Source organism: Gordionus sp. m RMFG-2023, chromosome 1, assembly GCF_954871325.1.
Source record: "Gordionus sp. m RMFG-2023 chromosome 1, tfGorSpeb1-WG-v2, whole genome shotgun sequence".
NCBI classification, from domain to species: Eukaryota; Metazoa; Nematomorpha; class Gordioida; order Chordodea; family Parachordodidae; genus Gordionus; species Gordionus sp. m RMFG-2023.
Genome location: NC_088775.1, coordinates 48363810 through 48376036, shown reverse-complemented (window position 1 = coordinate 48376036; position 12227 = coordinate 48363810). Strand labels below are relative to the sequence as shown.

Genomic DNA, 12227 nt, shown 5'->3' with positions numbered 1-12227 from the left:
AATAAGTTAGGCAGTAACTTATAGCATCAAATATCATCCTTGGAATGCCAATTTTCTATTTTTTTGTTGTTAAAATGTATACGATGACAAAAAATATTGGTATACAATTTATAAACCATAGGCTAAGCAAGAAAGAAACCAACAGTCATCAAATAAAAAAATTTATGAAAAAGCCTAGAGAAAATTATATGTTATCAATAAAATGTTTTATCTTAAAGGCGCAGTGATATCACTTTTTTGGTGAATATATTTTATTTTTATATATGAAGTATTTATTGGAAAAAAACAAACATTTTTTTATTTATCATTTATAATTAATTTATGAAATTAAAATTAAAAAGATAGGAAATAAAAATGAAAAACTGTATCGTTTAAAATTGAAAGCATCGGTCGATATTAATACCGCCCGCTCTCGCGAGTATCGGATCTGCAAAAATATATCAAGCCTCCCAAATAAAAATTTAATATATTATCTTGGCAGACAAAATATACCTTAGTCAGTTAGCATTATCATTACAATTTTACTAGACAGCTACAATTAGCTCCGTTTTTTATTAGCTTTTCGTTTCTCTTTCATTAGATATAAACTATGCCTTCTCTCCTTATTTTTTTAAGTGTAAGATTCTATTAATGATAATGGGTAAGCAAAATATTTTTAAAAAGACAGGTGCAAAATTTTTAACCTATATTAATTTATATTCTATTTCCTAAAGATTCCAATAATTTCCACAGAATGAAATAAAGCAAATCAATCTTTCCATCTCATCGAAATAAGAGAAAATAAATTATTTGATTCATCTGAAAAAAATTAAAAATGACAATGAAAATGGGTTTGCTTAATTTTAGGAATTTTTTTTATATATAAATAAATAAAAGTCTATACATAAAACATTTTTAAAATTGATATTTTTCTAAACAATCATTTTATAAGTGTAAATAATTGTCATTTTAACCTTGGAACAATAACACAATACATAATTTGTAAATTTGTTAGAAGGATTATATTACATTTATGGGTATTATTCTTTTAAAAATTAGATAAAAAATGTAAAACATGACCGATTAGTGTCTAAGTAAGGTCGGATAGGGCTGTAGGGCCCAAAAATTTTAAAATATTTCTAGCTGAGTTTGGGTCTAGAAAGTTGTGCCAAGCTATATATATATAATTTCTTTGACCAGTAAAAAAAATGTCTGACAAATTTTGGGACAATTTCTTTCCAATATAATTCATTTTTTTACAGGGACTCGGAGTGAACCGTAACAAACCGTTAAACCATTATAAACCGTTATAAATATCTGAACCGTAATAACCGAAATTATAATATTTTGAAGGAGAAAAGAACCCTTATAAAAAAAAGGTTTAACCAATAACATCATGATCTACTGACAATTCCTCTCTACGATTATAAAAACAAACTAACTCTGTATTTTTTTTCGCATCAAAATCCACCCATCCATGCTCAATGTTTTTAACTACTTTTTTAAACAAGCTATCATTCCTTGTTTCCTTTTGGAGTTCAACTTGACTAATATTTATATCGTGCAAATTTATAGCTCTAATTTTTAACGCGTTTTTTTTTCATTATTTGATTCTATGCCATCTATTGGCAGTCTAGATAATGCATCAGCTACTTTATTTTCTTTTCCAGGAACATATTCAATATCAAAATCATATGCGGACATTTTCCAAGCCCAGCGCGTTAATCGACTATTGGATATTTTTAGTAGTTCCCGTTTATCACCAAATAATTTTTCCAAGGGTTTGTGATCTGTTCGTAATAAAAATTTTCGACCAAAAATGAATGTATGAAATTTTTCAATACCAAACAAAAGTGCTCGTGCCTCTTTTTCTATTGTTATTATTATTATATGAGTACTTTTGATTAGAAAAATTTTCTTGATTATTCTCAATCTGCTCCTTAGGTTTATTGACTTTTTTTACCATCATATTTGTCACTTCATCCTCTGTCACTTCATCCTCAGCCCTTTCCATTGCCAAAGCCATATTTAAAACCTGTTGAAAACTCACCCTTTCTCCCAAGTCATTTATTCCATCTGGAAATCTAGTGCGAATATCTTTCTCCAATGCACCAATTTTGATTCCAGCCAACATCTGATCCCTCAATCTCCCATCTAGGTCAGATTCAAATTTACATTCTTGAGCCAATTTTTTAAGTCGAGCTGCAAACTCCGCAACTAATTCACCAACCCCTCTTTCTATATGTGGTCAAGACTGGATTTGATCCAAACAAATTAACAAGAGGTTTATGATCCGTAAAAATCTTAACTTTTCTTCCCACTACATATTCCCTCCATTTTTTAACAGCTAAAACAATAGATAATCCTTCTTTCTCAATAATAGAATAATCTTTTTCAGTATCAGCCCAAGTTTTGGACATAAATTCAATTGGTCTTTCATGACCATCTTCTTCTACATGAAATAAGACTGCACCCATGCCTTTATTTGAAGCATCAGTTGAAATAAACAAATTCTTATTTCTATCATAATGCGCAAGAACTGGTGCATTACACAATCTTTCTCTAATCTCGTAAAAACTAGCTTTTTCATTAACACCCTAGTGAAAATTTTTACCCTTTTTAAGCAATTCATATATATTAATTGCTAATTTCGATAAACCTCTTATAAATCTCGAATGGTAATTCATAAGACCCAGCCAAGAATGTAATTCATCCTTATTATTAGGCAGTCATGGTACTTATCGGATAAATCTTTTCTTTGATTGACTGTATCCCTTTGTTACTTATTAAGTAACCTAAATATTTAATACTATCTTTGCTAAATTCACTTTTTTTAATATTTCCAATCAAACCATATTCCAACATTCTTATAAACACTTTTCTTAATTTGTTAAAATGATCTTCTTTATCCTTAACAAAAATTAGCAAATCATCTAAATGATAAATAACGCCGTTAATTTCAGATAAAATTTCGTCCATGGTCTTTTGAAAATTAGCAGTTGATACTGTTAGACCAAAAGGTAACCTGATAAATTGAAAAAGACCCTTGTGGGTTGAAACGGTCAAAAATTTGGAAGTTTCTTTAGAAACAGGAATTTGCAAGTATGCCGAGGAAAAATCTATTTTCGAGAATATTTTTCCAATTCCTACTTTAGCAATTATGTCACTTATCCTTGGAAGGGGATATTCAAATCTTTCTAATTGTGGATTTACGGTTACTCTAAAATCAGCACAAACTCTCAACGCATTATCTTTCTTTTTAACCCATACCAAAGGAGTGTCCCATTGAGAAAATCTCACAGGGGTTATTATACCCTGTTGACGTCATTGCTCTAATGTAACCTCTAATTCTTCTTCTAATTCAAATGGCACTCTCCAAGCCTTCAAAAATCTTGGTTTAAAATCATCTTTTAATAAAATATCTATTTGTAAATTTTTAACTTTGCCAATTTTGCTATTAAAAATACAATTAAAACTTTAAATTAATCTATTAATATCAAAACTCACTTTAACACACTCTTCTTAAGTAAATATCGACTGAATAACGATTTTATCTTTATAAAATTTATCATTATTATTGCAAGGATTGTCAAAAGTTAAAAAATTTATCCTATCACCTACATCTAGCTTATTAATAGTGGTACTATCAGAGTTGAATTTAATTATGTCAAATTCTTTGATCCAGTCTTGACCACATAAAGGTTATCCTTCCCCTTCCAAAACATAAAAATCTAAATATTTAATCGTATTAAAATATTTAACCTTACAATTACTTACTTGACCGATGACTGTGATCGGTGATCCTTCATATGAGAATAATTTTCTCGAACAACTTTTCAACTCAACATCTTCATAATTGGCCAGCTTTTTAAAATCTTTGATGGGTAAGGATGTCACTGGAGAACCAGTATCTATCATAGAAGAAAAATTTAGATTAAGTTGTATGTCAATCATAAAATCATTAATAAAGTTAATCTTATTTCTTGGTCTAAGATTGTAAGGTGTTTGTATTATCTCTTGTTTTTTGCAGTTGTTGTTGTTTGTTTTAAAAACCTGCTTGTTATTTTTCCACGACGAACAACCTTGCAATCTGCACCATCATTTCTTCTCCGTGAATCTTTTTCTACAAAGATTTTATTATTATTTATTTACATAGATTGACATTTGACAACAATGTCCTCAATGATATTAAGCTCTGTTGTGTTTTCTTCAATCAATCTTGTTTTTAGATTTTCATTTCGACAATTAATAATAAACTGAATAGCTATTAATTTCGTATTGAGCCCAGAACCACAACCTTATTCAAGTCTGTCAGGCTTAGCATTGAACAATTCAAAAATACGTGTAATTTTGTTCTTTTCAACTTTCTTTTGTATCAAATCTTTCATTTGTTGATATGATAAATTATCAATGTTATCCATGATACTCATAGCCATCTCTTTGTCCAATGTTTCGAATAGTTTATATTTTTTTGTAGCTTCATCTACAATATTCTCCGCAAGAAATTTTAGATCCAATGTCTTCAATAACACCTTGATCTTTACATCATTCCTATCCTCCACCATAATGAAATAGAATATAGGATAAAAGAATAGAATAAATTGCGTGCGATTGTATTGAATAATTAAGGAAGAATGATGATTTTATTTTCGACTAAGATCAAAAAAACAAAAGGTAAAAGTAATCATGATCATTTTAGTATATATACAAAATTAACATCAATTTAATATTAAAATAAAAATCATTGTATAACTTTTCAAAACATCAATTTAATATTAAACATAATATAATATATCGTTTTAAGCCTTAAGTCTTCTACAATACAAAATCCATTAATAAACATTGTTACTTGTATTTAACACTTTCTAGCTATTTTATTACATTATTTATGATAAACTTAGCATTAATTCATAAGCAAATAATATTTCCTTTAAACACATTTTCACATAAGGCAATAAAATAAATTGTGTATCTCTCTATTAGTACCAACCAAAACCCAGCAGATAAGTAATTATAAATAAAAAAAATTATTTACTATTATTTTTAATTAGGACTGTGCCGATATTAAATATCGGATTGGATCGGCACCGATATTTAGCATTTCCCAAAAATATCGGATAGGACCTATACCTGTAAAAAACCGATCAGATCTTTTTACTTTTCATTTTTTTTGTTATTTTATGTTAAGTATATTTATTTTACATTATTATAATATTTTCTAAAAAAAATTTTTTAAAACAATGCAATACAAATCACAACACCTTCTAAATTTTATTTCTTTTTTAAAATAGATTTATAGTATTATAAAAGTTTTTTTATAAACATAGAAAGGAACACCTAACGTTTTATTTATTTTAAATCTTTTTAAATAATAACGCAAAATCTATTATTTATACTTTAAATAAAAGAATTCTTTTAAATATAGTATCTGATTATGGAAATATTTTACAAAAGACAAAGATAATCTTGCAAAATGTCTAACTTCAGTGCGACAAGGGATATAGGTAGTCCATATCGTAGAAGTATATTATAATTTTTTTTATATTAAATATTACAATTTTATAATTCATACCAATATAAAATGGATATATTATTAAATATATATTTTTTTAAATTAGTCTTAATTGTAGAAATAAAAAAATTAAATTAAATGCATAATTCGATTTTTGCATAAAAAATATTGATTTCTTAATTACATTTAGTTCAGGGGTGGTGAAAAATCAATATAAATATCGGATCGGTTTTGACGCAATATCGGAAAATATCAGATCGGTGAAAAATATGTGGATCGGCACAGCCCTATTTTTAATAAACCATTATTCAGTCTCTTAAATTCTCAACCTCTTTACAAGGCCATTGCCACTAATTTCCTTAATCATTTGATTGTGTAAAAAAGCATATTAATTTAATTTATTCAACTTTTCTCTTAATCCAGTATTCAATAGCAGTGTCATTGCAATTCAATTTATAGTCAACCTCTTTATAAGAGAATTGTTGCTAATTTCCTTAATCATTTGTTTTTATAAATATAATTACTTAATTTATTAACTTTTTCTCAATCCAGTAATTCAATCTCAGTGCAATTCAATTCCGACAAGATTAAAATGTTTTATATATTTATATATTTTCCTTTACTTTCAAGGTAACTCTTTTTACTGAGCATAGATTTATAATGCTGAAGTAATTTAAATTTACTAAACAATAGCATACAAATTTTATTAAATTTCCTTAACAAATAATAACTAAACCATTCTCATGGTCATTATAACAAATATCTATCCAATATGGTTTCTTTTGTCAGTTAAAATCAAAGATTTATTAATACATATACTTGTGCCATGTGGATATTGGTCACTAATTTCAATTTAAACAGATACCAGTGACCGATACTCAATTAATTATCTTAAGAAGATGCTGTAATTTAATATAATTTATTTCATAAATTAATTCTTAATAAATGAAAAATATTATATTCTGAATTAGAGATCTGCAAAAGGCCTATTTTTTAAAAAGAAATCGGGTTCAGGCTGAATCGGGTCTAATATTTTTTTTAAAAATTCTGACCAGGTCAGGCCTTGAAATTTTTTTATATAAATTTATTAATTTTATGTTGAATTTTTCATGTAAAATAAAAATATTTGATTATAATTATAGAAACTAGACGCCATATAACATATATCTTTTATTTTGAGTAATTATAAAAATGAATTTCTATATTTAAATAAATTCGGGCCAGGTTGACAAAACTTTTTTAAAAAAATTTCGGGTTCGGGCCGGTAAAACCTTTTTAAAATAATTTCGGGCCGGGCTTGAAAAATTAGGCTTGATGCAGATCACTAATTCTTATTGCAAATGCAATATTTTTATTAAAAATAGTATTATAAATATTATGACTAAGAATTTACGTTTTGAATATAAAAATTTTATGTTATTAATATAGCAATTTTATGTGAATTTATAAAAAGAGGTCTTTCTCTGAGATTTGACTAATTCATCTAGAATCAAATTTTTATCTAGAATAATCTCCATATAAATATTTAATATTGCGAATCCATTTAAACGGCTTTCATTGGTGATATTTCTTAAATAGGTTTTTAACCTTTTAAGTTGAAAAAGACCTCATTAGTGCAGGTGCTGATGAATAAGGTTTCTAAAATAAAGAGCAATGTTTTGATATTAGGCAGGGAATCTAAAGTGCAATTACACATGGAAAAGGCCTGCAAAACATTTTTTGATCTCAAAGAGTACAAATTTTTATACCAAAATTCGACATCACAAAGTAATTTATCATACGATCCGATAATTCATTAGAATAAAACTCTGAGATTTTCTTAATATCCTCTCGCAAATTCAGACTCAACCGGAAAAAGAAAATAAAAGCTGTTTAGAATAAAATTGTGACTAATAAATCTTTCCTTTAATTGAAATAAAAATGTATCAATAAGGGGAGTAAAAATATTTATTTTATAAGCCTTAATCGTAGATGCATCAATTTTTAAGCGATTGGACTATCTAGAAACTACTCTAGTTTTAAAATTTTTAATCCCAAACATATTAGTTATCACCTTCACTTTCTCATTATATTTACCAAATTAAATGATTTTTCTTTTATTTAAAAATTATAAAAAAATTAATTAAAATTTTAAAACTATCTAATTAGTTTAACAATATAAATTTTATTATTAAATTTATAAATATCTAATTTAGCTATGCCAGAAAAAATTTACAATATATTTTTATTGTTATTTAATATTTTACATATAATTTTTAATATATATTTTTAAACCATGTTATCATTAAAAATTCTTATTTGTTTTTATAAAAATTAATTTCTATAATTTAAATAAAGGCTGGGCCAGTAAATTTTAAATAATTTCAGTCAGGCCAGGCCAGTAAAACTTTTTCAAAAATTTTGGGCCAGGCCGGGCTTGAAAATATAGACCCAATGCAGATCACTATTCTGAATTAATTTTTAATTTTTTCAATAAATAAATGACTATTATTTTTTTCTATCAGTATTGGGTATCATTGGCAACTGTCCATACCATGTTATTGGCTAAAATATAAAACACTATCATCCCATATTTATTCTATTCAATATAAAAACTTTTGCCTAGAAGAATAATTTAATCAAAAATTATAATTAAATATTTCTATCACTAATAAAATTTAATTTAAATTCATTTGCATTATTTGCTGATAGAAAATATGAATTTATATTCTCACTTAAGCAAATTTAAGATTTAATTCTTATTTAATATACATATAATTATTTTTTCTTTACTTACTCTTTTAGTAAAAACGGAAATACGCAAGTGATGCTTAAGAAGCAACAAAATATCAGAGCCAAAGAAACTAATCAACCCGGTTTGTAACTATAAAAATTTACTTCAATGCATCTTAATCAATATTGCAATATGTCAACATCTACTACCTAAAAAAGTGCACCTAATTCAATAATTTTATTAAATACTATATTTGTGTCCAAATCTATTTCCTTTCAGCAATTACACCAATTAGAAAATAATACCCAATCTAGGGCAGTTTCATAAAATATTGTAATTACTATCTCAGACTCCAAATGATAAACATGGAATGGCCCATTTTATTAAATTCCCTCTGCATCTACCATGACCACTAAATTGCTATTGTAGCTGGAACAGTATAAATGTCATTGTAAAAAATGATAAATTTCTATTCTGTAAAAATCTCCATCCATTTCAGAACTGGTATCCTTAAACATTCCATCTCTTTTAGAAGAGAAAATTATTCCTTGTAAGATGGAAATGGAAATTTTAGTTCTTCCATTTCAATATCATTTGTATGTTTAACATAATATTGTCTATTGTTCATGTTTCATAATTTAGATATAAAAAATAACAAGAATAAAAAAATTGAATAGCAACTTGTAGCCTAACATTTGATAATTTTAATATATATTATTTTTATTGTATTCAACAAATACATTAATTAAGATGACTTTTTAAACAATTTATAAATATAATAAAAGAAGTCCCACTTGCAAGTTTTAAATAGTGGTGCTATCTAACAACACTGAGGGAATGTAATCTTTTTAGATGTATAAAAATGATTTTTAAATAAAAAATTTTATTACATATATTATTACTTTTAACTATTATATTGACATAATTTTCCAACTAATAACAAAAGCTCCTTTGATTGCATTGAAATATTAATTTATAGTGCCACTATATTTTTCCATATATTTTTAGAAATATTTTATAAAGAAATTAACCAGTAGCAGTAATTATTGTTAAGAGTATCTGGAAATTAGTAAATAAACAAAAGAAAAAATTTGCTAAAATTGATCCTAAACATCTTTGTTTTTTCATCTAATTATCAACATTGACTTAATTATTAATATAAATTGATTTAGTTTTTAATTGTAAAATTTAAAAAGGTGGGTAGAGAGGTAGGATTAAAATGGTTAAATCAAATTTGGGCAGATATTAAATATTGATAACAATTGTACTATATACTTTTTAGTCAATAAAATATTGCTAATTTAAAAATGGTTTGATTAATATTCATAGGAAGACTAGGTTTGTAGTAAATTATAATTATAGCTATAGCTATATCTGTCAACTACAAAATTGTAACTATATAGCTAAATTAATTTTTTTTAAGTATCTTGTAGCTGTGCCTATCATTAATTATATCTTATCAATATTTTATATATTGATAAACTACCAAAATTCTAGCAAATTAATTAGATTTATAAATTTTGATCACATATAAATTTAAATTAATAAAAATATTATATTTAATTTCCTTGGTTAAATCTTATCAAAATTTTAAATATTAAAAACTTACCAAATATTAAAAAATTAATATAGAAAGGTAATTATAGTTTGTAAGGCCATTCCAAGACAAACCAATTAAAAAAGGGCATTTTTGTGGATCTCTTTCAAATTGAATAACTTTGCATGATAATTATTTCTATAAGGACCTATGCAATATATTTGAAAGAGCAAACTCACATGGGTACATCTACTGAAACCTTAAAAACAACAAAAAATGAAAATAAATGACTAAATAATGATATTCTATTTCCAAATTAAGTAAGTGCTGTTTCTTAAATAATTTATTTTAAAAATATTAATTTAATTTGTTTTAGCATATAATGACTTTTTTATGGATAAAAAATTTTAAAAAATAAATAACTTTAAAATGGTTTTCCCAACCTAATATTTTTTATATAATTTTGTATTTATAATAAGCACAGGAAGATATTAAAAATCAACCTTTAATTATAGAAATAACGAAACATCTGAGATTTATTTTAAAAAATTTTAATTATTTTTAAGAAAGGGATTCAAAGGCAATTTAAGGATATCAAATTGTTCATTCATATATTTTAGTTCAGTTTTCTAAATTAGGAAGTTATATTTTTGAGCTTTGGCCAGCTATACCACTAGAACTAATTTAGTTAGAGCTTAAATAATTAAATTGCATAGATTTTCACAACATAATCATGCAAAATTTCTATCAAATTGAACGAGATCCAAGAAACCTGATAGATATGATGTAGAATGACCCTAAACAATAATATAGAAAGGTATATAACTTTTGATTATATATAAATTTGATTAGATTCTATTAAAAATTTATCTACTTTAAATAATATATGTCTGCAAAATAAGCTTATTTTTAAATAATATGAAGGTTCAAATTTGTTATATGAAGGGCTGTGCTGATCCACAAATTTTTCACTAATTCAATCCAATATTTTCTTGTCTAACCAAAACTAATCCAATCCTAATATTTATATTGATTCCATCTATATTTGCTAATATCATAAAATTATCGATATTTTTATTTAATAAAACCAATTAATTTTCAGAAATTATTAAGAGTATTATTTTTTTTATTTTCCAAAAATAAATCATGTTATTTAAAATATTTGCAATGCTTATGGATTAATTAGTGTTATTGAACAGCTCTATTTAGCCAATCATACAAAAAATATTATTATTTAAGCTTCAAAATTTTGCCAATAAAAGTCCACCCTTTTACCATCTATGGCAAGAATAAATAAGCTTGAGTATTTTATTTTTAGCCAAAATATTCGTTAATTATTAAAAATTGGTTAAATCCATGTGTGTGGCCCATTAGACATTTTAAAATCCTCTTCTTGTTGCATATAAAATAATAATAATTAGTAAAAAAAAATTTAAATATTATAAGAAATAATTTTTTAGTTCCTTCCATTAATTTATTATGAATTATTTATAAAACCAAATAAATTATATATACAATTATAAAAAAACCAGAAAAAAATATCATTTTAGTTTTTAAAATAATATCAGCCTATATTAGTAGTCATAGTTATATATGATAGATAAATATTCAAGATTGAAATTTTACATGAGGAACGTCAGCTTCTAGTTGCTTAGTCAAGGAATCCTTTTCTTTTTCTAATTCATGGTATTTTAATTGCAATTCTGAAAGTATTTCTTGATTTTCGCGTAATGAATCCATTAGTTTATCTCTTTCATCAAGTATATTAACCATAATTTGTTCAAAATTAGCCTCATCTCCAGAAAAATTCGAACCCCTCTGACTAATATTATCCTCTATAATAGTAGGCATAATGCATTTCATTTTTAAACAATATTTAAATATTTCAAGACTTCTTTAAAAAAATTATTAAATCCGTCATTTTTTTTCATAGAGCTTCCATCCACTATAAACATAATGAGTGACGGATTTGACTAATAATTTTAAAAAAATTAAATTATATTTCGAATTTTTTTAGACTAAGAATTATTGTTCATCTATCATTATGATATTGTATTATGCGATAGATATATAAACTTAAGTACAAATTAAGGCAATCAAAAATATAATAAACTGTTAAATAATAGTCAGAGATGTCATTGGTGCAGTTTCAAATGGAGTAATTTAACATAGAGTGCGAGATGGAAGTCATTTTTAAAATCGCAAAAATAGAAGACAAAAAAACGTTTTATTAGCAAATATTGGATTACAGTTTCTATAAATTAATTAATTTTGTATTTACCCGAAGACATTAGATGCAATATCATATGATGATATAATTAAACTTTTAAAAATCGAAGAAAACTAATTTTATGCTAGAGAGATATTATTTTTTCAAAACGGAACAAGAAAAAGGAAACGAATACAGAATATATAAATAAATTAAAGATAAAAGCAAATACATGTAGTTTTAAAGAGATGTATAATACAGTATTGAGGGATAAATT

General features: G+C 25.2%; 1 protein-coding gene across 3 annotated transcripts in view; it reads right to left on the bottom strand.

Moving 5' to 3' along the window:
* Positions 1-11674, bottom strand: part of LOC135931500 (liprin-alpha-2-like) — a 100108-nt gene extending 88434 nt beyond the window's left edge. For all 3 annotated transcript variants that reach the window (XM_065468661.1, XM_065468662.1, XM_065468664.1), the window contains exon 1: positions 11368-11674. In XM_065468661.1, coding sequence (XP_065324733.1) covers positions 11368-11604 — 237 coding nt within the window. In that variant the 5' untranslated portion in view covers positions 11605-11674. The remainder of the gene's footprint in view (positions 1-11367) is intronic.
* Between the last annotated feature and the right edge of the window lie 553 nt (positions 11675-12227).